Source organism: Diadema antillarum, unplaced genomic scaffold (assembly GCF_040938485.1).
Source record: "Diadema antillarum isolate AM-2024a unplaced genomic scaffold, OU_Dant_1.0 seq00000070_RagTag, whole genome shotgun sequence".
NCBI classification, from domain to species: domain Eukaryota; kingdom Metazoa; phylum Echinodermata; class Echinoidea; order Diadematoida; family Diadematidae; genus Diadema; species Diadema antillarum.
The window spans coordinates 567,380-592,045 of NW_027271169.1; the positions used below are offsets into that span (position 1 = coordinate 567,380).

Consider the following 24,666-nt stretch of genomic DNA (forward strand, 5'->3'; position numbering starts at 1 on the left):
AGCAGTGATCACCACAATAACATTTCTCAACAGGTTTGGAAATTTCTGTTTATTGCCATGACAATGACATATCGTCGCTGGGGCGACAAGACCTTGTATCTACAAAATGTCAAATGCTCAGGAGAGCAAAAAAACATGGCAGTCAAAGCACTGAATCCCATGGGATAGACATTCCTTTGACATGCTGTGGTGGCTTCATTTTGGGGGCAAGACATCTAGGATTTGGACAGGACATCACTTAACTGATTAACTGACCATTAATCCAAAAGTCATTTTCACCAAAATTGCAGATACAAGGTCTTGTCACCCCAGCGACGATATTTGTTCAGGATGGAACGGCACCGAATCTAAACTGCGCAAAGCAAGATCAAGACCACTTGATTGTAATGTAGTAATATAGCTGCTAGTTTCATAAAATGTACTCCTTAAAAGAGACATGTAACAGCTACACAACTGTTGACTACATAAGCACAATATGCTGGCAGTTATCAAAACAGATATCAAAAAGTTGAATAAGATATATTCTATATAAACACATAAAAATGCGATATCTGACTTATGGACTGTGCTCACACATGAACCCTTTTCAACAAGGAAGCAAGTCACATTAAATAGTAAGCAGGTACAATGCATAATCTCTGTTGTGATAAGAATTAGTATGTAGAGGTAAATATACTCATTTGATACACGGAGAATTATCTGAACATACAGTACACAACAACAGCCTTGATTTTACATGACAGAAAAGGGGAATTTAGACTCTTGCAAAAGAAAAAAAAAATGGTCTTTGTGATTCACAATCATTCCCGCAGTTTCATCAAAATATGATTCATATTCACTCGATCTCAAAATGTATGCACCTGGGATTAAAACAAACCAAACACATTATTTTGTTAAATTGTCATCCTATTCCGGGGTAGGCCCTACATCAAAATCTGAATTGATGTAAACCCAAACAGACATATTTCAACAGAAGAGGATTGATATAGACCTACAATGTTGTCCTGCATAAATATAAAAAATCAAATTATGTCATAAATCTTTTCAAGGGAATGACTGGTTATATTCAACCATTACAATCATCAGTACAGCAAGATAAATACATATTCTTGTATAGTGTCAGCGATTCACAGAAAAAGAAACACAATGAAAAGAAACAGCTTAAAGCACAGAAGCAATGGGCGTCTAGGAAGCAGAAACTGACAGCAAATCGTGATCTTAGGTCTTAATTAGGATCATTAAGTTTTGCTTTCAGCATTAAGTTTTACTGTTGAAATTAGTTCCTGTATCACAATTTTTTTTTTTTAAATCATCAATATCATAAGTCATTCCATATTTTAGTGCCCTATGGATAAAATAGAATAAAAGACAATTGGCAAGCAGAATATAGGTGGTAAACTTTTCTTACAAATTGTGAATGCTGTAGAGAAATTGGCTTTTATAATAATGTATTGTTGTACATTAGCTATGTTTTTACACAATTTTTAATAGGATGATGAAAGATATAAATATCATATCTGAATATCTAAATAGATCCATGAGGCAGGGCATCTGAACTACTAAGTTTGTGATTCCTTCTTTTGTTTTAGAATTGTTTTTCATTCTGTTATTTTACATCAGCAAAATGAGAGGGTAATGTTCTCTTTGCTATATAATTTTTTGTTGTTGCTATCTTGCCTTTGTATGGCAGCTACACATGTAAAGTAAATAAAAAAACTGAATAGATGCATTAGAGATGAATAAATAGAGAAATTTATACAAGATTTAAAGTATTGTACACATAAGGAATATTTACACTGAATTGTTAGTTTTCCTTAAGCAGGATTGTCAACACGATGGCTGAGCTGTCACGTATCCAGATGAGAGAAAAAAACAACAACAACAACTGAGAAAAACAGGAGAAAATTCTCCATGATTGCCCATGGTGCCTCTATATTATTACGGGAAAAGATTCAGTTTGTTGTGGTTTGAAAAGACACACGGCTAAAGACTTCCTTAGTAGTGACAGAAATGGTGAGATTGCTAGTATTTTTTTTTTTAGTGTATATCAAAAAAAAAAAGAAATGAGATATTCAACTAAGATTCATATCTTACCATGCGTGTAAGACTAATGACCATTAAGCAAAGGTAACCAATACATGATTTTGCAAAGATGAAATCAATTCTGTGATTGTAAAACTCCTTGTATACATTTGACTTTTTGTATTGCGTAATTCAAAATAACATTTTCTTGCAATCAACATCTTTTTAAAAAGCATGAATTTACAGCCATGTTTTAACCAGTTGATATGATTTCTCAGAAACAACCTTCCTCAGTCCATATACTATTTAGACGTCTTCTAATATATACTAATTTACTTCAAAGTATCATGGCCTTTTTGTTTTAATACCTTATACAGCATTTTGCTTGCATAGATATAGTGAAAGGGCGGCATATGAAAGTTTGAAAATAGCTCTTACTATAAAAAGATTCATCTAATGATGAATAGGCCTTCTCCAGTATGTACACAGTAAAACAATTCACAAATGCCAGTAAAAGGGCAAACACAGCTAAAAGCTTAAATTCTTATGAACTGCATAGATCCATGGGAAAAACAACAGCAACAACAGTATTTATTCACAAATACTTTATATACATTTTTACACAGCAGGCATTATATGGCATCGTAAAATTTACATTAAAAACACAAGGATGACATATCACAAGAAAGTCTGCATAATATTATGCTTGGAATACATTCTCACCGACGACAAGTTTGAATTCTTACTGCTCAGCTTTTCCACATACTGTCTGTTTTGAAGAGAATTTACATTATTTACAACACACCATAAAACCATTCATCTTTTTTTAATCTAGTACTCGTATGTTGAATAATATATTCTCTATCTTACAAAAAAAAAATAGCCGCAGGAAAAGCAAAGATTACTGTTGGAAACTTGAATAGCAAAGCAGCAGATCGGCAAAGAAAACACTGTTTAAAGACATTACTTGGCTTATAAGTTCAGAATCATTATCTTGAATATTTAGGATTAGGTGATAAAAATGTTTTCAAATCACATAAGTCTAATTTTTATTTAAAGTGCTGAAGATTATACACCTTTTCCTTCCTTTGTGATTATGAAGACCTGTTGAACAAAGTTGTTTGATGTTGCTAAACACTCAAGTATTGTGAAGAGTAGCAACAGTAATTTGAACACATGGAAAATATATAACTCCTCAAGTCCCTTCATATATTATATCAGTCTTTTGTACAAAAAAAAATCTTTGTAAAGCAGTGTGTGTTTGGATTTTTGTTCTTAAGCATACATCCATATGTGATGTATTCTTTCAAGTGAGAATGCACAACAGCCGGGTTCTGATTTTTCCTGTGCTTTATCACACTACTTCATATGGGGCTCAAGTACTGCCCTGCTATAAGAAGTGAATTAATGAATAAAAGATTTAAATGATATGTTTACCTCAATATCACTCAGGTGCAAATCAAATCTTTCTCTCAGCTTTCAACACCCAACATTTACAATAGATTGATAACGTTTTGCTTTTGCTCTGTCTAGAGTCATTTCTGCGATACGTTAGTGGGGCCAATTATGAAATAAAGAGGCCCAATATGATATAAAAGTATTTATATTAAACAATGCCAGCTATGCTTGCTTGTTTCATGGGACACTGAAAGTCACATGACCAGTAGGTATCATGTGATTGCCCTGGTTTTTAAGTCCAGAATTCTTTTCTCTTCTCTTTTCCATTTTTTTTTTCCATACACAATCTTTTCTTTTCCTTGTTTCATCATGAACCTAAGTTATGACAGTTCTGACTCCATGCATCGAAGCTGTTCTCAGATGTTCATTTCATCGCTGCCTTCTGATTGGTTGCTGTGCTAGTCCCATCCACCAATCAAACAATGCCTTTATGCCATTGAAACACAGTCGTCTGAGGATGAACCAACCTCATCCCGGCATGTGTCTCCAAGAATTCTCATCTCTGCTTTAATAGAGTCTCCTGTCTCTTAGACGCAGATTTTGGCATGTACTCCATAACATGACTCTAGTTTCAGTCGCAGTGGCCTCCCACAATACATGCCTTTATGATTACTCAGATCCACTCCCTTTTGAAACATAAGTCTTTGGCTGGCGGGACTGCGAGTTTGACTGTGCATCACAAAACGTCACCATCAAATAGTGGCCGGACATGCAGGGCGTGGGTGGCTATTCAAGGACGCTTTGGATGTAACTCGGCTACAAGCTGCCGGCTGGAAATCTGGGTATACCGACAAGAGATCTTGGCAAGAAACTGGGGCTAGAGTTCACGGGAGTGCGCACAGAAGATTCCAGTGGGCTCAAATCTTATTTGGTTCCAGTGTTGTCATGGTGACTGCCAAGAACAGAGAAAGGAATAGATAACAGGAAGTTTAATATCATATTTTCCTCCTATTCAGTGCCCTGTCTCTTCTCTGGTGGCTGTATCCATTTGAGTTCTTTTTAAATAATATCTATGGTAACCTCTGCACCACTCTTTTTGTTCTTCAAATATCTAAAGTTTCTTCATTCAAGTGACCATAGTTTGAGGGATAGACTTCAAAGACTTCTGACATGATAAATTAGTATCCATGTTTGGAATATCAGATATTTCTGTCTTGTCATTCCCCTTGGGCATGAAACAATGAATATTCATTTTACACACATGTACAAATAACATTTCAAAGTTTTTTTTTTTTTTGAATTTTAAGTTTAAAGTGTTAATATGGTCAAGTTTGTCATGCCACACAATATACCTATTTGGGTTTGGCTTACACTGTTTTGAACACAGAGGCAGTGAAAGAAAACAGTCAATGTTTTTCAAGGTGTCATATTTTCTGTCTTTCTAACACTGTTCTGGCAACCTCGTCGGATTGTCTACCTTACCTCACTATGCCGCAGGAAAGCAATTCGGGAAAGGCAAGCCATCCTTATCCTGAAGTAAAAAAAGAATATTAGAAGAGTAGATACAAATTGATATCCAAAAGTGCATATATATGTGTCAAAGTTCATCATTCCGGAGATTGAATATGACACTTGCAGAGTAAAACACTAAATGCATTTATCAACCATAAAACTAAAACTAGAATGGAATTACAAAACTCCATCAAATCACCATTATGACCCAAAGATTGCTTGATGTCATCATCATCTATCATATTTGATTAATATGAAATATGATAACAATGAACTCAGTGAAGATGACGATTCAATTTACTGATGGATTAAGAGCCTTCAGTGATGGTTAGTCATCCTTAAGAAAAAATTTCACTGAAGATAAAAATGACAATTTTCCATTAAGACCAAGGGAAAAAAAAGAGAAAAAAAGATATGGTGTGAGATGCAAAGAGACGGTTACCATAGAGACAAGATTCTACTCACCACAGGACACGGTGCATCTAAGCCTGGTGCTCCTGGTACTCCCTTTGGTCCTCTCTTCCCTCTCTTACCCTGTTTACCCTTCTCTCCCTGGGAGGAGAACACATCATGGGAGAAGTCATTATCAATATATAAATCTATCATGTGTATTATACACACAAAACATTTTGTCTCTTTTTATTCATTTTTCATAACATTTTGGTGTGCAATATACTTCTGAAAACCCATGTATACTTCCTGTAAAGCCATTATTCCTATCCTGAAGTGCCATTATGCTTTGAACATTCAAAATAGAATTTGTAAGTATAAATTAAAGGGAAGGTAAACCCCAAGAGCAATGTGGATTGAGTGAAAGCAGCAGCATTAGTAGAACACATCAGTGAAAGTTTGAGGAAAATCGGACAATCGATGCAAAAGTTATGAATTTTTAAAGTTTTGATGTTGGAACAACTGGATGAGGAGACTACTAGAGGTTATGACGTATGAGTGGACAACAATACCAAGAAAATATAAAGAAAATTCTGCAAGTATCCATTTTTCATGAAAATTACAAATTCCATCAACTTGATATTGACATATGTTAAGGGTAGCAATTATTCCCCCTGCTTTCTGAAAGCAGTTGGTCCATTGCTCTTTCATAATTCTAGAAAAGTGAATTTTTGTTGAATTTCCTTTATATTTTCTTTGTATTGTTGTCCACTCATACGTCACATCCTCTCGTAGTCTCCTCATCCAGCGGTTCCAACACCAAAACTTTAAAAATTCATAACTTTTGCATCGATTGTCCGATTTTCCTCAAACTTTCACTGATGTGTTCTACTAATGTTGCTGCTTTCACTCAATCCACATTGTTCTTTGGGTTTACCTTCCCTTTAAAAGAATAAATTCACTGGAAAAAAACAACCACACGTTACTTTACACGACACACAGAGCAAAGCTAAGATAAATGCATGTCAGGATTGATATATGAGAGACATTAGGACAGGGTTCAAAATATTAAAGAAACTGTCCAATTATTCATATACAGTATTTTTTTTTTTGGGGGGGGGGGAGGGAGGGGAGGGGGAATAACAAACCTTTTCTCCTCTAGATCCTTTTGGTCCCATGACTCCTGGAGGACCCTGTGTTTTGAGAAAAAAAAAAGGAAAAGGAATTCAATTACATAATATATCATTGCATCAGTCCTTCAAGTTAATGAGGAAATATGGTCTTATAAAGGATAAAATGTATGTAAACATAGATGGCAAATCATATTTTGCTCTATGGACACATGGTCTGAGCTTCATTCATGACGTATAGGCCTACAATTGATAAAAAATGAAATTATGATTTATCTCATGCATACCGATGCAGGACGATCATAGCAATATACCGAAAAGAAAGAATAGTTTATGCACACGATTCTTCACAGGCACAAAATAACAGCAAGACGTATGCACACATCTGTGAACATCTGAAAATGTATTCCTTGAAATCACAGTAACAAAGCATTTGAGCACATTCAAGGGATGGCATAGTATTGGTTGAGGTAAAGATCTAGCTTCATGAAATTCAGGAATGCATGTATTAAGCATAAACAAATGTCCTACATGTAAATCTGTCACAACGCATCCATCAAATAAACAAAGGATATTCCTCTCTTGTCCCCTATAGCTACATGCCTAAAAAATGATTGAAAAGTTCATTTTTGCATCACACAAGTAAATAAAGAAGATAAAAGAAATCTAATTTCTTACCTCTGGGCCTGTAGGACCATAGTCTCCCTGTTGAATGAGGTGGGGAAATCAAGGTTATATTAATAAGCTACAAGAAGTTTAATTTTCCAGCCCACCCATCTCTGTTTCTCTTGATTATTAGAACTGACAGAACTTCAGTAACTCAGGGCAACCAAATAATTGCATTGCTATCATCATCACCATATCCAAAGTAACAATCGTCATGGCTAATATTGAAAAGTGATAAAGATAATTGACAATGATTATAATAATGACAGGCAGAGTTATAATTCTTCTCATCAACATTCATTTTATTATCATTATCATTTCTTCACAATCTCAGCATCTTCATGATCAAAATTGATTATTATGTTTATATTATATAATTACACTGCAAGTTTTAAAGTTAAACAAATCATCCAGATATGCATAGGCCTACCATCCAATCAGAGCATGAGATTGCTATTCCTTTGTAAAAGCACAAAAGGTAAGCAAAATTCTTCACTTTAAACACTCTGAAATAAGAAGAAATTGAAAACTCCACATGCAAATTCATTCAGAGGGAAAGTCTGCCCATATAGATACGCCAACTTCACAACATAGCAGACACTCACCGGTGCTCCTTTTACACCAAGAAGCCCTCTGTCTCCCTGGAATGACAACAAGATGTATTTTTGAGATGACATCTCTAACATAGCAGTGGGGAAAAGTAAATGCACAGGTACTGGACTTGGAAAAGAAAAGGCAAAAGGATTTTGATTTGAATTTTGCCCCACGTGCAAGTTTATACTCTCATAACATTTCATAGCTGCACTGTATATCTTTCCCATGGAGTGAGTTGCCAAATCACCTTCAGTGTTGCATTACTTTGAAATATGACCATTGAATACATTCTTTCATCAAACCATATCTTCTTGATATTTAGTAATTGTTTTAAGCCAGCACACCATAATGACAGTTAAAGAGAACATAATTGGCCTTCTCTTCACAAATAAACATACCATGGTAAGTGCTCATAGCATCAAAGTGAAGGCGATTTAGAGATTAGGTGATGTTTCTTTGCTTAATCCATCGAGGACGGTTTGATTTTGCTACAACATGCATTTCCCATAGACACCTGCCCAAGTATACTCGGGACTCATCCTTAACGGGTTAAAAAAAGGCATGAATAATGCGGATATATGAAAAGGTAACCAAATTTATTACAACTACAAAAAGAACAATTGAAGACAGATATGAAAAGACAGGGGAAATATGAAGGAAATTGGATTATAAGGACAAGTAAACCCCCCCCCCCACCACCACCACCATACACACAAGAAAGAGACAAAACATTGCAATATATAACTCAAAATTATATGAAAATAGGAGTGAAAAAAGAAGAAAAAATTCCACTGAAAAACACAAAAGATGGGACCGAAAAATGGAGATAAGACTATGCACATAAAGTTGTTATTCAACTATAACACTAAAGGAAACACGAAGTACGTCTGGTATATGAAAAAAAATGAACTTCTTGACAAAATGGAGACAAGACAATCTAAAGACGACTCACTGGTTCTCCTTTTGGTCCGTATGGCCCCCTTGGACCCATTGTTCCATTTTTACCCTGCGGGAGGAAGACACATTCAATTGTAAGGATAAAGCACCTTGTCTGGTTCTCCCATCACATTGGAGAAGAGCCGTAAGATTCAATTCAATTCAATTCAATTCAATCAATTCAATTCAATACAATTCAGATGAATTCAATTCAGTTCTCAATTCTCGATTGAACTGAACTGAACTGAATTGAATTGAATTCAATTATCTTATTCTGCAAAACATGACATAAAAAACAAATATTGCAAATGATCTGGAGTGCACAATACTGAGTACATGTAGTTGTCGATATAGTTTGATCATTAGAAGTAATTGAATGAATAGCATGTATACATGGTTTCAAACCAAACTTGTTACATTATCCATGCTCCGAGGCTGTTGAAAAGAATGCTGCATTCTTGTCATTAGTGCCAAATTTACCTTAAGTTTTCATTACTAACGTCATGCTGAAACACAAAACATAAAAGTCAAAAGAGTTTTTTTTTAATCATATCAGTAATATATATCAAGAACCACCAAACACCGTATCAGCCCATTATGACTATTCACCAGAATGACATAATGAAGAAGTAGACACAGAGTCATAATCACACCTGAAAAATGCAAAGGGCTGTGTAATGATATGCTGCTTACTTCACAAGATGAGCAAGTTAGACAGGAACTGGTTAATAGTCATAATGTGTTCTTTAATAGGGTGCACTGCAACCCATATCTCTGTGTACAAATGTAGTCTGCAGTGTGGTCCATACATAGGGTATGCATGTACAGTAGGCATGCATGTGAGAGCATGAAGGCTGAAGGCAAGTATAGCATATAGAATGCCAAATGTGCATAATGAAGGTGCAACGTATGGAATGCCAAGTGTGCACATATTACATCCCCCTTACAACAAAAAATTAAAGAAGAGAAATTACAGTCCAAAGAATTGTCCAAAACTCTCAAAAGTTCAAAATTCCCAATAAACTATTTCCAGGGCTGCGTCCATATCTCGATCAGCTTACCGGAGATAAATGTCTATAAGCTGTCCAAATTCTGTTACTGACCCAATCTAACTTGATTATTTATCCTGACATATTTATCAAAAAACAGAGATCTTAATGTTCTTCTGTTTATGAGATCTATTAATAAGTCAGCTTTTCTGGCTTCCTGATGCGGCGACCGCTACGAGTGCTCTGCCCACCAGTTGCATTCTGTGGGCTGTTGGGCAGTGACTGATGGCGATTGCCGCTGTTGGGGGGCACGGTTGCAGCATCCAGAGGCGTTGAGGTAGGGAATGATGGCTTCGTCTCATCGTCAGAGGGAACACGCTCGGGCTGGACATCAGCGAGGTGACGTCTATTTCTGCGCAAGACACCACCTGTTGGTGTCTCAACGAGGTAAGACCGAGGCTCGGGGCATTGCTCGCGAACGGTAGCAGGAAACCAGTACCCCGTTCTGTGATCCTGGACCCGAACTGGCTGTCCAGGTATGAGGGGCGGAAGGTCACGAGCTGTCCTGTCGTGGTGATCCTTTTGTGTCTGTTGCCTCTGCTGCATCCGGTGATAGACCACGTCGCGACCAGGGTCTCTGTTGCGAATGCGTGTTGGGAGGTTGTCTTTCATTTTCCTGCCATAGAGAAGCTCAGCAGGGCTGGGAATATGGCTGTCAAGTGGAGTGGCTCTGATGCACAACATAGCCATATTTGGGTCGATCCCGCTTGCTTTTGCTTTCTTGAGCGCATTTTTGACAGTTTGAATGGTACGCTCAATGTAGCCGTTCGATTGCGGGTAGTGGGGTGAGGATGTGATGTGCACAAAGCCCCACTTTGTGGCAAAGTCCTTGTATGCCGACGAGTCGAAGTGCCTGCCGTTGTCGCTAATGATCTTCTCGGGGATCCCTTGCTCAGCAAACAACTGCCGTGTTGCATTTATAACGGCATTGCTTGTGCACTCCTGTGGCATCTTGCGAATGAAGGGAAACTTGGAGAAGTAGTCCGCTATGATGAGATAGGTGTTCCCTTCAAAACTGAACAGGTCAGTTCCTAGTACCTGCCAAGGGCGAGTGGGTACTTCATGCTGTAGAAGTTTCTCGTGCTGTTGCGCTGGCTTGAACTCCATACAGGCTGTACAATCTTTGACTACTGTCTCGATGTCATCGTTGATGGACGGCCAATACACCGCTCCCTTGGCTCGAAGGCGTGTTTTCTCGACACCTTGGTGGCCCTCGTGTAGCTTTGAGAGGATGTACTTTCGCATTGTTTGGGGTATTACGATTCGCTCTCCTTTCAAAACAAGGCCATCCTCCACTGCGAGCTCGTCACGAAAGGCCCAGTATGCATAGAGCGTTTTCGGTAGTGCACGACGTTGTTCGGGCCATCCGCGCATGATCACTTTGCAGAGTGCGGTTAACTCGGCATCATTGGCAGTTTCTCGCTTGAGTTCACTGAGACGGTCTGGAGCAAACTGCACAAAATGTATCTGCAAATCCAGGTGCATGTGTTCTGCATTGTCGAGAGGGCGTCGTGACAAACAGTCTGCTACGGGGACATCCTTGCCCGGGCTGTAGCGAATTGTTAGGTCATAGGGCTGAAGACGGAGTAACATCCTCTGTAGTCGAGGAGGGGCAGCAGTCAATGGTTTGCGTTGAATCATCTCCAGCGGTTTGTGGTCCGACTCGACCACGAAGGTCTGTCCATACAGGTAAGTATGGAATCGTTCACACCCAAAAACGACGGCAAGAAGTTCGCGTTCGATATTGGCGTAGCGCTGCTCTGCTTCGCTGAGGGCCTTGGAGGCGTACGCGATGGGCTTCCCGTCTTGCATGAGAGCGGCTCCCAATCCCTGAAGTGAAGCATCCACTTGTACAGTGGTGGGCTTCGTAGAATCGAAGTATGCGAGTGTTGCATCCTTGCAAATTTGGTCGCGTAGCTCACTGAATGCCTGCTGGTGTGATGGGGACCACTGAAAGTCACAGTCCTGTTTCAGTAGTTCACGCAGGCAAGCTGTTTGCGCAGACAGATTCGGGATGAAGGGGCTCAGGTATGTAATCATCCCCAGGAACTCACGAAGTTGCGTCTTGTTTCCTGGAGGAGGCATACATTTCACTGCTTCCACCTTTTGTGGGTCTGGGTGTACTCCTTGGGTATCGTAGATCATTCCAAAGAAGGAGATTTGAGGGGTTTTCACGGAGCACTTAGCACTGTTCAGCTGTAGACCCCTTTTGGCTGCCACTGTCATGAGGTTGTGGAGATTGTCATCGTGCTCAGCTTCGCTCTTGCCAAACACAATGATATCATCGGCGATTCCGACTGTGCCTGGGCATTCCTCCAGGATAGCGTCCATGTGTCGTTGAAACACATCTTGTGACATTGCGAGGCCAAAGGGCATCCTGAGGTATCTGTAACGGCCGAATGGGCTATTGAAGGTTGTCAACAGCGAACTCTCATCGTCCAGTTTGATTGACCAATAGCCATTCTTCGCGTCCAGTTTGCTGAAGTACTGCGATCCCGAGAGTTTGTGTGTCACTTCGTCGGTGGTAGCTGTGCGATAATGGCAACGTTTGATCGCGCGATTCAAGTCTTTGGGATCCAAACATACTCTGAGTTTGCCATTACCTTTCCTGGAGAGTGCTATGCTGTTTACCCATGGTGTAGGCTCAGTGACTTTGGTGATCACACCTTGAGCTACCATGTGGTCGAGTTCGCTTTTGAGCTCGTCATACATGTGAATTGGGCATCTCCGAGGTGCATGTACGACAGGCTGTGCAGACGTGTCCAACACGATGTGATACTCCCCTGAAAAATGTCCTATTTTGTCGAACTGGTCAGGGTATTGTGCGACTAGATCTGCTGTGGAGCTTATAGTCGCTCTGTGTTGGATTCCATCAATGTGTGTATGCATAGTGACTAGCTTCAACTGCATGGAAGTCTGCAGGCCAATGATGGCTGGTCCTTCTGATTTGACAATGTAGAAGGTACTGCTGGACCATGGCGTCCCTCTGAAGCTGCATGGGAGTTGCACTGCGCCGTAGTGTTCAATCAGAGTGCCGTTGTACGCAGTCAGTTTCGTGTCTCTATGGTGCACATAACTGTGATCTGGGTATCTGTCAGGCGTAAGATGAGTTGGAAACATCTTGCGATACATGCGAAGGGGAAGCGTATTTCCTTCGGCACCAGTATCGACTTTGGAACGAATGCGCACTATCGTATGTCTGTCACGCTGAATTTCAATGTACGTCATTGCGGAGTCCTTGCGATCATCGGTAGACAGGGTGCTGATATTCGACACCACGATTTCGTCGAACTGCATAACGTTGAATGCTTCGTCGAGTTGAGAGGTGGCTGTCTCGCTGTCAATAACATTGACTTTCTTCTGCTGCTGGTAGCCACGCGATGTAGATCCTTGCTGTGAAGAATTACGTTGACGGTAGCCATGCGATTTATACCCACGCTGTGATGGGTCACGTGTGTGTGTCTGCTGGTTCCTGGGCTGCGAGCGACACACTTTGTGCCAGTGGTTGGGCTTTCCACAGTTTGAACACTTGCTGCCATATGCTGGGCAAGCTTGACGAGGCTCTCGAGCGTGATGACGACCACAGTTTGGACAAGAAGACTGTTTAGGGCGTGTGGACATCGCGTTGATGGCAGCGCTGTCAGGCTGCACGCGAGCTAGCTGAGCCATGTGGATTTTAGACGCCTCAAACGTCCTCGCTATTTCCAATGTTTTGTCGATCGAGAGGGTTTTGTCTTTCCCTAACAGCTCCTTCTGTAGCTCTGTGTGCCGGGTACCAGCAATGAACTGCTCGATAACACGCTCCTGCAACTCCGTGTCATCGCGAAAGTCACAACTGTAAGCTTGCAATTTCAAACGCGACACAAAGTCATCAGCCGTTTCGTGTGCCTGCTGGATGTATCTCTGAAGGTACAACCTGGCTACCCTGAAGTTTGTTTTTGGCTGGAGTTGTGTTTCGAACTTGCTCCACACCACTTTGGCGTTCTTCTTCTCCTCGTCAGGGAGACCCCATGAATTATACAGTTTGAGACCAGTGGCACCCGCGAAAAGCAAAATGTGGTCCACTTGCTTATTTGGAGCAACGTTCTTTACTGAGAAATACAGCTCACACTGTTGATGAAATATCTTAATAGCGTTCGGCCTATCTGGATTACTCCAGTCCATGCGGGGTACTATAGACTCAGTCATTGTTGTACACAGTATCAACAGCAATGTTCATAAAAATCACCAAGGCTCTACATGAGTGTACCAATACTCACAGCAAAGCGTTCATATGGGACTGCACTAGGTCAGCACTGCATGAGTCCTATGAAAAAACTATCCACAGGTGCAAGGCCAATTAACTGAAGAGAGGTCCACAAAATCACACTCATATTCCATGGCAAGGTCCTTTAAACGCTGCCACCATGTAATGATATGCTGCTTACTTCACAAGATGAGCAAGTTAGACAGGAACTGGTTAATAGTCATAATGTGTTCTTTAATAGGGTGCACTGCAACCCATATCTCTGTGTACAAATGTAGTCTGCAGTGTGGTCCATACATAGGGTATGCATGTACAGTAGGCATGCATGTGAGAGCATGAAGGCTGAAGGCAAGTATAGCATATAGAATGCCAAATGTGCATAATGAAGGTGCAACGTATGGAATGCCAAGTGTGCACATATTACAGGCTGGACACAATTTCTATTTCTGTGCTTGCAATCTGGTCAAACCATGTGAATTACAGTCCTCTTTAATGAATGTGAACGGGGCACTGATCTACTCACATCTCTGCCTGTATCTCCTTTGTCTCCTTTCAAGCCTGGAAAACCTTGGTTACCTTTCACACCCTAAACATAACAACAACCAGAAACAAAGTATATGACAATTCCTTTATTCATATATCCCTGATAAGAGTGTATACCTCTGTACTTCACATTGACACACACACACACACACACACACACACACACACACACACACACACACACACACACACACACACAATAAAAACTTTAGGCCTGAATAAGTCGTTTTTTCAAATGTAAGCATACACAAGTTTCCCCACACTGACTGACATTTGAGAACACAAAAATTTTCAGTTTTTGATACAGTTTCTGTCTTTTGGCAATTTTTACATTTTTGTTACTTATGATTACGTTAAAAAAACAAACAAACAAACAGTGACTGGGCTGAGGAGAGTAGGAAATGGCAAAACTCATGAGTTTAGGAGAAGTTACGAGACTCAGTGTTCATCCAACTTTGGGGAGATATTAATGAGTCAACAGACAGACAATGACAATAATTTGAAAGAAACATTCTCACCACATCTACTCTTAGCTCATCACAGGCTGATTTTTAGTACCCCCTAGAGCATATAAATCTCCCCAATCTATAGAGCTCAGAAAGGATTAAAAAAATATCTCAGGAAGTGAATACTGAACAGAAGTGACACTACAGTGATGAAATATAATAGAACTTTGCAATGCATTTGTATTGTATTATCGACAAAAGATATAGAAGCGTAGAAGTCCTAAAGAAAAGAGCTCCAGTTTGATATATGTCATTAAAAAATGTGTGCAAAAATACTGAGTAACAACAACAACAACAACAAAGGTTTATTCATACTCACCGGTACACCAGGAAACTGAAATATAGAAATATGGAAGAGACAAATCAAAGACACTAATAATTTTTTTTTTTTTTTTCATGTCAGAACTCTCCAGTGCAAGAAATACATGCCATTAGTGGAACACAGAATTGTATGGTGTAAGCTTTTGGCTCTCTTTTGTAGACGGCTAACTGATTGTAAGGGGCCCCACATTTCTTAAAAGTGGGGCTATGTGCTGCTTTTTTCCCCCCACACAAATACAAATTGCTATCGAGGAATTGCTGTCATGGAAGGAACATTTTAGAGCATTGTATGACTATACCTTCAATTCATCTAATTTTTTTGTTTGTTTAGTCATGAGGTACTGAAGCACATACACACACACAAAAAAAAAATATCAGGGAAAAATTAAGACAGGTTCAAAGTGAGGCATTGAAATATGAAATGCAACAGAAGTTGACTCAAATTTGTTCATGCATTTCTCCTTCCTAGTAATGGATTGGATAACAATTGCAATGGTGAAATCTTGATCATGACAAGACAATTTGATTGTAATTCTAAACCTGCATCATAGTTCCAACCCCCTAAAAAAAGACAGAAACTACAATAATTGACAAAATGGTAAGAACAGAAGTGGCAATGATGTCAATTTTGATACCATAAAAACAATAGAATATAAAGAGATCTAGACTGCATATAAATAATGGTAATAACTATAATGGTAAGGGCATGATAACTGATAAAGACAAGTATTATTCTCATCAAGTAATCACAATAGCTTCATTATCATAGGCTCATCATCATCATTTTCATCATCACAATCACAACAACCAAAGCCAGCTGCATCCTAATAATCATTGGCAGTGACAAAACCATCTCAATAATCATCATCATCATCATCATCATCATCATCATCATCATCATCTTCATCATCATCCTCATCATCATCTTCATCATCATTAACATAAGCATCGTCTTCTGATCATCATCATCATTGTCATTGATTAACATCATTGCCCTCATGACATCACATATTATAAAGCAACACTAGGGGTGGGGGTATTAATCATCTTCAGTGATAATTTTAGTTTTTGTTATATTTTGAGTTTAATACATATCAGTATATAGTATGTTACGTTATATACAGATTTGATACTGCAAACTTGATGTTGGTATTGTATTATTATTATGTGTTTATTTGTATGTATGTGTTCATGCAGGGCCTCCAAGAACAACAGTGTTTAACCCTAAAAAGACTGGGCTATTTTGGTAGCTCAAAAGACTGGGGGGGGGGGGGCCTAAAGGGCCCCCCCTTAAGATCTCGCCCGTGGATCGCGCGATCGCCGCGGAAATTTGCACAATGGTAGTGTGCGATGTAATCTACAAGATCGTATATTTCAATTTTCCAAAATAGTCTTCTTTTATTTTATTTTGATTAATTATGCTAATTTATGCGAGAAATCAGACTTTTTTATCTAAATCTGTAAATAAAGCTCCAAAAGTGCTCATTTTTGGTCTAGATATTCTTTGTAGCATTCTTAGCAAATGTACTTAAAAAAAAATTCGGTATCAAAATTAATTTCTTATTTATTTTATTGTTTTATGAATTTCTTATGTATTTCTTTGTTTTTTCGACCTTTTGTTTTTGTTGTTTTTTTTCAGCAAAATTTGTGGCAGACCCTTTTTGAAGCATAATACTACTAAAACAAATTGATTTTAGCCATTGAGAGTAAAAATAAGCATATTTATATGAACCATGTGATAAAACTCAATTTGTATTGACTTTGTACACAAAATCACATTTTTGAGCCATTTTCGGTCTCACATGCATGTACAAAAAGTTATGTAACTTCAGAACCGTACCCCCGGGCGTCACAAATTTGGTGTCAAAATGTGCGGGAAACTCGAAAGAAAAAAGTCTTAGAGCATCGCGGTGAGAGCATTGCGTGTTGCTGAGTAATCGCGCGAAATGTCGAGGGGGGGGCCTTTTAGGCCCCCCCCCCCAGTCTTTTTAGGGTTAACCCACTGACGGAGCCACCCTGTGAAAATAAAACATATAAGTAAATAGATAAATAAATTGTAATCATCATCACAGTCACCACCATCATTGTCATCATCATCATCATCATCATCATCATTATCATATCATCATCACTATCATCACCATCACCATCCCCACTACCTCCACCACCACCATTATCATCATCACAGTCACCGATGTTGTGTGATCGGGAGTGTAACTAATTTCCACGTTGCTGCAATAGACCGAACGCACCGTTGAAACACAGGAGAAGGAAGCGTATTTAAACTTTGATTGTTTCCTGTTTATTCTGTGGTTACTATAACAGTGATGTGCCAGTCATGAGTAGATTCAACAACAGTGTTGAGATTTCTGTATGCGATTGAAACAAAATAAAGCACAATGATCAGTATTAAGTTCACATACTTTCTGATCAAATAACACAATGTGCATACTTTGTATTTTGTTATGTATACATTTACTTGGATGAAAATAATCATCCATAACCTTGAACTAGACGTTATGTGTCTCTACAAATATGATATAGCAAACACAACTTCAATGAATGTTTCATTAAAAAACTCAGTTGTAATTCGCAACTCTCGGAAAATCCTTCCTAAACCTTACTTTTCATTTATAACAACAATGTGTGATCTGTTTCCTTCCTCAACAACAATTAGAGCAATTAGTACTCCCTATAATGCAATACATGTATGCAGGTGAGTAATGATCCCTAACAATAATACAGATCAGCTTGTTTGTTGTATTTTGTTTTGCAATTTTTCCTCAAATAACAAAAACAAATGTCTTACTCCTTTGTTGCATTAACTGTAAGCTGTGCAGAAATTTCTCTATACTATTCCCACTAGTTTACACTTCAACTCTCATTACATTATACATACCGTAAAGTTCCGTGTATAAGACGCACTATTTTTTCGTCGGAAAACGTTGAAAATCGGGGGTGCGTCGTATACACGGGTACAGTCGAATCACGGAAAAAAATCTGTCATGTACACCCAATTTTATAAGGCCAACTTGGGGCCATGTATGCCCATCGACGTTTGGAAGGTAAGCAATCACTAAAACTTACGGATAAATGAGCGATCTTTCAATCTGGACATACACAAAAGCTGCAAATGTATTACGAGATAAACTTACATTGGCCTTGTGCAGTAACGATGTATCAATCTGGCCATAGACAACGCTGTAACAGCACTACTGTATGCTACCGATGTCAGTCTACCAAGCTACCAACAGCCAACCTAGTAGCTGGAATACGCGATGTACAGGTATCATTACTAAATTACCGATACCGTAAAACTTATCAATGTACTAGTATCAATATGGCCATAGACAAAAGCTGTAAAATACGGAGTAGGATCGACACTATGTCACCGTAAATATGAACGATGCGTGAAGCATGCATGCATATCCATGTCGTTCGTTTGCTCTTCATTTCATGAGGCCAGCTAGGATAGCATAGCTACACTGTAGCTAGCTAGCTAGCAAGTCTTTGGCAAAGGCAGCAGCTGCAGAGAGGCTCCTGCAATGGACTCGCATGCACACAGCGATCGGATCGAAGCGCGCTTGCCCGTTGTGCGCTGTGTGTGCAAGTCCAATACTCTCTGTGTGCGTGTGCTGAAATTATAGCGAGCTGCCTTTTGCAAAAGGCTAGCACTGTGCATACAAGCATGGTACAAGAGACACACATGTTACTGGTAACAGTGCATGAGTGTAATTACCGTACGCACCGTACGTCTTGCCGTATGATCCCTCTGCTACACTTGTTGATGTTTTTCTTATTTTTCGTAATGAACCTTCCAGTCTGACATGGGTCAATATGCGAGACACCCTCTGCTATGTATGACAGCAAAGATCGTACTGTACACTCATGAGTATGATATGCATGACACATGTACCACGATTGAAAGGCGAAACAATAGCAAGTGAGTAGTACCGAGACAAGTCTCGCATTTTGCGTCTTCCATATTTTGCCGATGTCCGATGAATACCGTTAAAAGAAAATATAAAAGGAAACGAAAAATAGAGCAAATACATGCTGCATTCTAGGGAAATTTTGAGCTGAAATAATATGTATGACACTCGCAATATTTGCGTGGAAATTTTCGTGTTTTTTTTTTTTTTTTAAATTTTAGGTCCGAAAGTAGGGGTGCGTCTTATACACGGAACTTTACGGTACATAATATATCAACAGACCACAACTGTGTGTAGTCTTGTCTTACGTAACAGCCTGCCTACAATAATGAGCAACCATACAAAGCCCTACAGAGGAGTAATGAGAAAGTGTTCGAACACAAAAACAGAGCCCCATCACACTACTCAAACTAAAATATCCATCCGCCTGTAAGTTTTACATGCACCCATGTGTGGCCCCAACCTTTCCACGCAATATTCATACGCTACTACTAAAAAACAAGTTCGTTAAATCATCGATAATTCAGTCACTTTCAGAACTATAACAACCATTCTAACTATATCATTACTTTCCTCAACATTTCTACACAATTCCTTTTCCCCCCTTTTTTGGTTAAACAAGGAATACAATGAGTTATAATGTCGATACAGATCACAAAACCATGTGAAAACAAACCACTCTCAATCATTTTCACATACACAAACTGTGTGACACAAACTGTAACGATACAGTGTACAAACTTGTAGGTGAATACCAGTTTAGGAAAGAATGTCTTGAATACTACCCACATTTATGCAATGCCAGTCATCTTACATGTTCTATATCTAACAAAGCTTAGATGGTACAAATCTCAACATACCTTCATAGCTGTAAAAGGTCAAAAAGAAGAAGAAATCTGGGTTCACTCTTGGCGAACTGCCAAACTTCCCGAACACATTCTTTTGCTGGTTAGTCTCTGCACCAGCCGTTTCATTTGTAACAGCAAAACAAAACAAAACAAAGTATATATATATATATAAAGGTCATTTCATGACATCCCATCCCCCCAAAGGTGACGGAATGTCACCATCCAAACAACACACAGGGGCAATGGAAAAATGCCTGTTGTTCAAGTCCGTGTCCGTGAAACCTTTCTAAACCGAATGAGATATCTTATCTTCATGGGTGAAGTTAGGCTAGCATTCCCGCAGTTTACTTCAACAGAAAAGGATTGATCAATCACTTGTACAAAATACACCACAAGTCCTGAGAAGCACTAAGGTTCTATAAATCTAGGCGCTCTGACTTCTTCATCAGGAGAATGAGTTTCGTTACAGGCCTCTTTGCGACTACACCATCCGCAGATTTAACGTCAACAACCCTCACCAGATCGTCTTTCCCTGGATAGAGTTGCACAACTTCAGCCATTTTCCAGGACCCACGTGCTTTGTCTTCACCGATGACAAGTACCACGTCGTGCACTGCGAGGTTTTCGACAGACTGTTGCCACTTGGGTCGCGGGGAGAGTTTGTGGATGCAAGCTAACCAGCGCTGCCAGAAGCCGTCAACCATGGCGTTACAAATTTCTCTCCGCTTCCTGGAGTCGCCTTTGGACTCTTCGCAAGGGACCTCTGGGCAAGGCAAGTCACCTCTTCCGATCAGGAAGTGATTTGGAGTCAGCGGCGGATCGTCTAATGGCGATGATGACATGGCAGTGAGGGGACGACTATTGATGACACCAGATATCTGCGTAAAGACGGTCTCCCACTCCGCAAATGTCAGACGATCAGATGTGACGAGATGCCGCATTCCCTTCTTCACCTCCCTGACCATTCGTTCTACGGCTCCTTGATGATGAGGCCCAGCAGGTGGTCCGAATCTCCACTCACTGTATTTGCGACAGCGTTGTCTCACTTGGTCGTGGTTCAGTTTCAGGTTCAGCTGATTAATGACATTGTCCGCTCCCCTGAAACATGTACCGTTGTCACTGATAAGCATGGATGGGGCCCCTCTGATGCTGACAAAGCGTTCAAGAGCCTGCAAAAACGCCTGAGTGGATAAGTCTTGTACGCATGTCAGGTGCACGGCCCTAGTCACTGCGCAGGTAAAGACCGCGCAGTAACCCTTTGTGGTAGTGTTCCTGCTCAACTTTACGTTCACTGGTCCGAGGTAATCTACCAGTGTTGTCTGGAACGGGGGTGTGCAGGGTTTGACTCTGAAGTCCGGTAAGTCCGACATCTTCTGCTGGACTGGCTTTCCTCTGTGTTTCCTGCAGACAACACATTCTTGAACAACATGTTTTGAGATGCTCGTATCTCCAACAATCCAGTACTTCTTCCGAACTTCCGCTGCCGTTCGGAGATGACCCCCATGGAGAGCGTGAATGTGTCTGTCACGTACAATCAGCAGACTGATATGATTCTTCCGAGGGAGAAGGTACGGGTGACGAACATCAAAGGACAGTGGTGCACGATCAATACGCCCCCCAACACGGTACACCTGGTCATCCTCATCATAGAATGGATCCAACTTCAGGATGTTGGGATCACGAAAGTCAATGTCTCTTTGCGCTTCTCGGATCCAGTACAGCTCCGCTTCCTTGATGTGTTTCAAAGAAGGCCACTGAGAGATCTGGTGAGTAAGCTGCTTCAACCATAGCTTCTTGGGAACGTCCTTCATGGAGAGGACTCTGGCTGTAGTCATCAACAACTTTGGCCAGGTGGAGTACTTAGTGGCATCGATCATTGGAGGAGGCCTGGATGCAGTGTTGATTGTGACTGCTAAAGTCTTAGCATTCCTGGCATGAAATTTCTTCTGTTCTGGATCCTTAGCATTTACAGGAATGTTCTCTGGTGTCTTGGGCCAGGATGCAGGAGACAACTTCAGATACTCCGGCCCCTCGATGACTCTCTTCATTTCTGCTGCAGTGCCTCCCCTGGAAACCAGGTCGATGACGTTCTGGTCTGTAGGAACATACGCAATATCCTTGTAGGGGTCAAACTCAGAGGTAATCTCACCAACACGGTAAGCAACGTACGAGCGAAAGGACTTGGACTGTCCCCGGAGCCAGCTGATAGCAGTCATACTATCAGTCCAGATCCTGGAGTACGCAATATTGAAGCGCAGCACATTCTTCAGGGTGACCATCAGTCTCGACAGCAACAGGATTGCTTGTAGTTCTTTCCGTGGAATACTGGACTGCTTGAGTGGAGTGAGGCGGGCTCTTGCTGCAACAAATGACAGCTGCGCTTCAGAGTCTGTGGAATTTGACCATCTCAACCACACGCCGATGCCCATTGCATCCTCTGAGGCATCACTCGCGCCGTGCATGGACACTTCCGGTAGAGGCCGCCTCCCTCTGTACATCTCGGGAATTAAGCACCGTGGGATTTCAATGGTGGCTGCTTCCTGTAGATCGCTGTTGATGGCACTCAGGAGTGAGCACAGTTCAGATCTGTCATTCAAGGGGGTATCCCAATCAACACCCAATTGCCAAAGCTTCTGCAGCAGAATCTTGGGGCGAACGAGAAGTCCAGACAACATACCAAAAACGTCGTAGTATGATGCTGTTTGAGCTAGGATCTTACGTTTAGTTGGTATCGCGTTGTCAGATGTCTTCACTTCCTTAAAGGACAAGTTCACCTTCATAAACATAAGGATTGAGAGAATGTAGCAATATTAGTAGAACACATCATTGAAAGTTTGAGGAAAATCAGACAATCCGTTCAAAAGTTATGAATTTTTGAAGTTTTTGTGCAGTACCCGCTGGATGAGAAGACTACTGCAGTGTGTGAATAACTTAGATGTCACATGCGTACAACAATATAAGGAAAATATAAAGAGAATTTCACAAAATTCCATCTTTTGAAAAAAGTACACATTCCCCTGACTCGTTACCGACAAATGTTATGGGTAATATTATCCCCCCTGCCTTTAGAAAGAGGCAAGTCAAGTGCTCTTTTATTATGCGAAAAAAGTGAAAATATGTTGAATTTTCTTTTACATTTTCTTTATACTGTTGTACGCATATGACTCACAAGCTGTAGTAGTCTCCTCATCCAGCGGTTCCAACACAAAAATTTAAAAAATTCATAACTTTTGCATCGATTGTCCAATTTTCCTCAAACTTTCACTGATGTGTTCTACTAATATTGTTGCATTTTCTCAATCCTTATGTTTATGAAGGTGAACTTGTCCTTTAACACTCAAGGTGTCTGTTGCCAGATTCCAGCGAGTACCCAGAACAGTTGCGACACTGGTGTCTTCAGTCTGATCACAGACTTCTTTGACATTCGACTGCCACTTTCTTATGGAGAAGTTTCCCTTTTTCAACGTCTCTGTCAGCTTTGACTTTAGTTCCAGTGCCTCTGCAGGGTTGACGACGGACTCATTGAGGTCATCCATGTAGAACTGCTCTGCAGCCACCCGCTTCAGTCTCTCATCATTAGGTGCGTGCTCATGGATTACGTGTCTCAGGGTGACGATGGCGGCGGTGGGGGAGGGCTTGTCCCCGAAGGTGACTGTTGTGAGTTCGTAGATTTGGATAGGGTGATTTGGGTTTTCCCTAAACACAAATCTGTGGAACCGCGCATCCTCTGGCTGTATTTTGATCACCTGAAACATTTTGCTGATGTCTGCAATGACGCCGACTTCGTTTTCACGGAATCGTAGCGCAACGTCAATGAGGTTGGAATTGACATTTTCTCCTTTAGCAAGATAGTCGTTGAGTGAATGTCCCTGGTACTTCGCTTTGCCATCATACACTACACGCACTGGAGTGGTTTTTGAGTCCTTGACCACTGCAAAGTGAGGAAGAAACCACATCTTTCTGTTCGCTTCTCGGTCACACAGCAGTTCTTCGGTAGTCACATGCCGTGAAACTCCTCTGTTGAGTTGCTCTCTCATCTGTTGACAGTAGATCTCCCAGTCTTCAGGCCTTTCAGCAAATTGTTTTTCCAGACACATTTGTCGTTTGACGGCATACTGGAAATTGTCAGGAAGATCATCTGGGGATCTTTTCCAAGGAAGTCCGACCTCATACGAACCATCAGGAAGACGAGTGACACTCTCTTCCATTTTGACTGTTGCACTCTTTTCATCAAAGTCGGCAGTGCAACGACATCTCCTTGGTTCTAGACCAGCTGTTTCCAATCCAATGTACTCTTCGAGGGACCCTACGGCTGAAACATTTACATAGTTCAGTAACGATGTCGATCCTGCTGATTTCCCCCCTTGGATGAACCATCCAAGCGGGCATTTGACAGCTACCGGTTCGTCCGATCTCTCACCACGGATGTACTCCTCCCAGATCATGAGGTGAGTATTGTCGACGCCAAGGAGGACATCGATCATCTCTGAATGGGCAATATCAACGTTGACATCTCTCAGATAGTCATATTGCTGTAACTGGTCTGGTTGTATGATGGGGGCATCACCGCAAG

The 24,666-nt window shown here is 40.5% G+C and overlaps 1 protein-coding gene and 1 long non-coding RNA gene across 2 annotated transcripts in view; both read right to left on the minus strand.

Moving 5' to 3' along the window:
- Positions 1 to 2,278: 2,278 nt before the first annotated feature.
- On the minus strand, positions 2,279 to 5,486 carry LOC139725996 (uncharacterized). The gene is made up of 3 exons (XR_011710580.1): positions 5,398 to 5,486; positions 4,903 to 4,951; positions 2,279 to 4,372 (listed from the first exon to the last, which is right to left on the minus strand). It is a non-coding gene; the product is annotated as an uncharacterized lncRNA (long non-coding RNA).
- A 162-nt stretch (positions 5,487 to 5,648) lies between these two features.
- LOC139726011 (uncharacterized) overlaps positions 5,649 to 24,666 on the minus strand; it is a 49,401-nt gene continuing 30,383 nt past the window's right edge. Inside the window, exons 18-24 of the mRNA XM_071637091.1 lie at positions 15,312 to 15,326; positions 14,467 to 14,529; positions 8,665 to 8,718; positions 7,724 to 7,759; positions 7,131 to 7,157; positions 6,471 to 6,515; positions 5,649 to 5,669 (exon numbers count right to left, since the gene is read on the minus strand). Coding sequence (XP_071493192.1) covers positions 5,649 to 5,669; positions 6,471 to 6,515; positions 7,131 to 7,157; positions 7,724 to 7,759; positions 8,665 to 8,718; positions 14,467 to 14,529; positions 15,312 to 15,326 — 261 coding nt within the window. The remainder of the gene's footprint in view (positions 5,670 to 6,470; positions 6,516 to 7,130; positions 7,158 to 7,723; positions 7,760 to 8,664; positions 8,719 to 14,466; positions 14,530 to 15,311; positions 15,327 to 24,666) is intronic.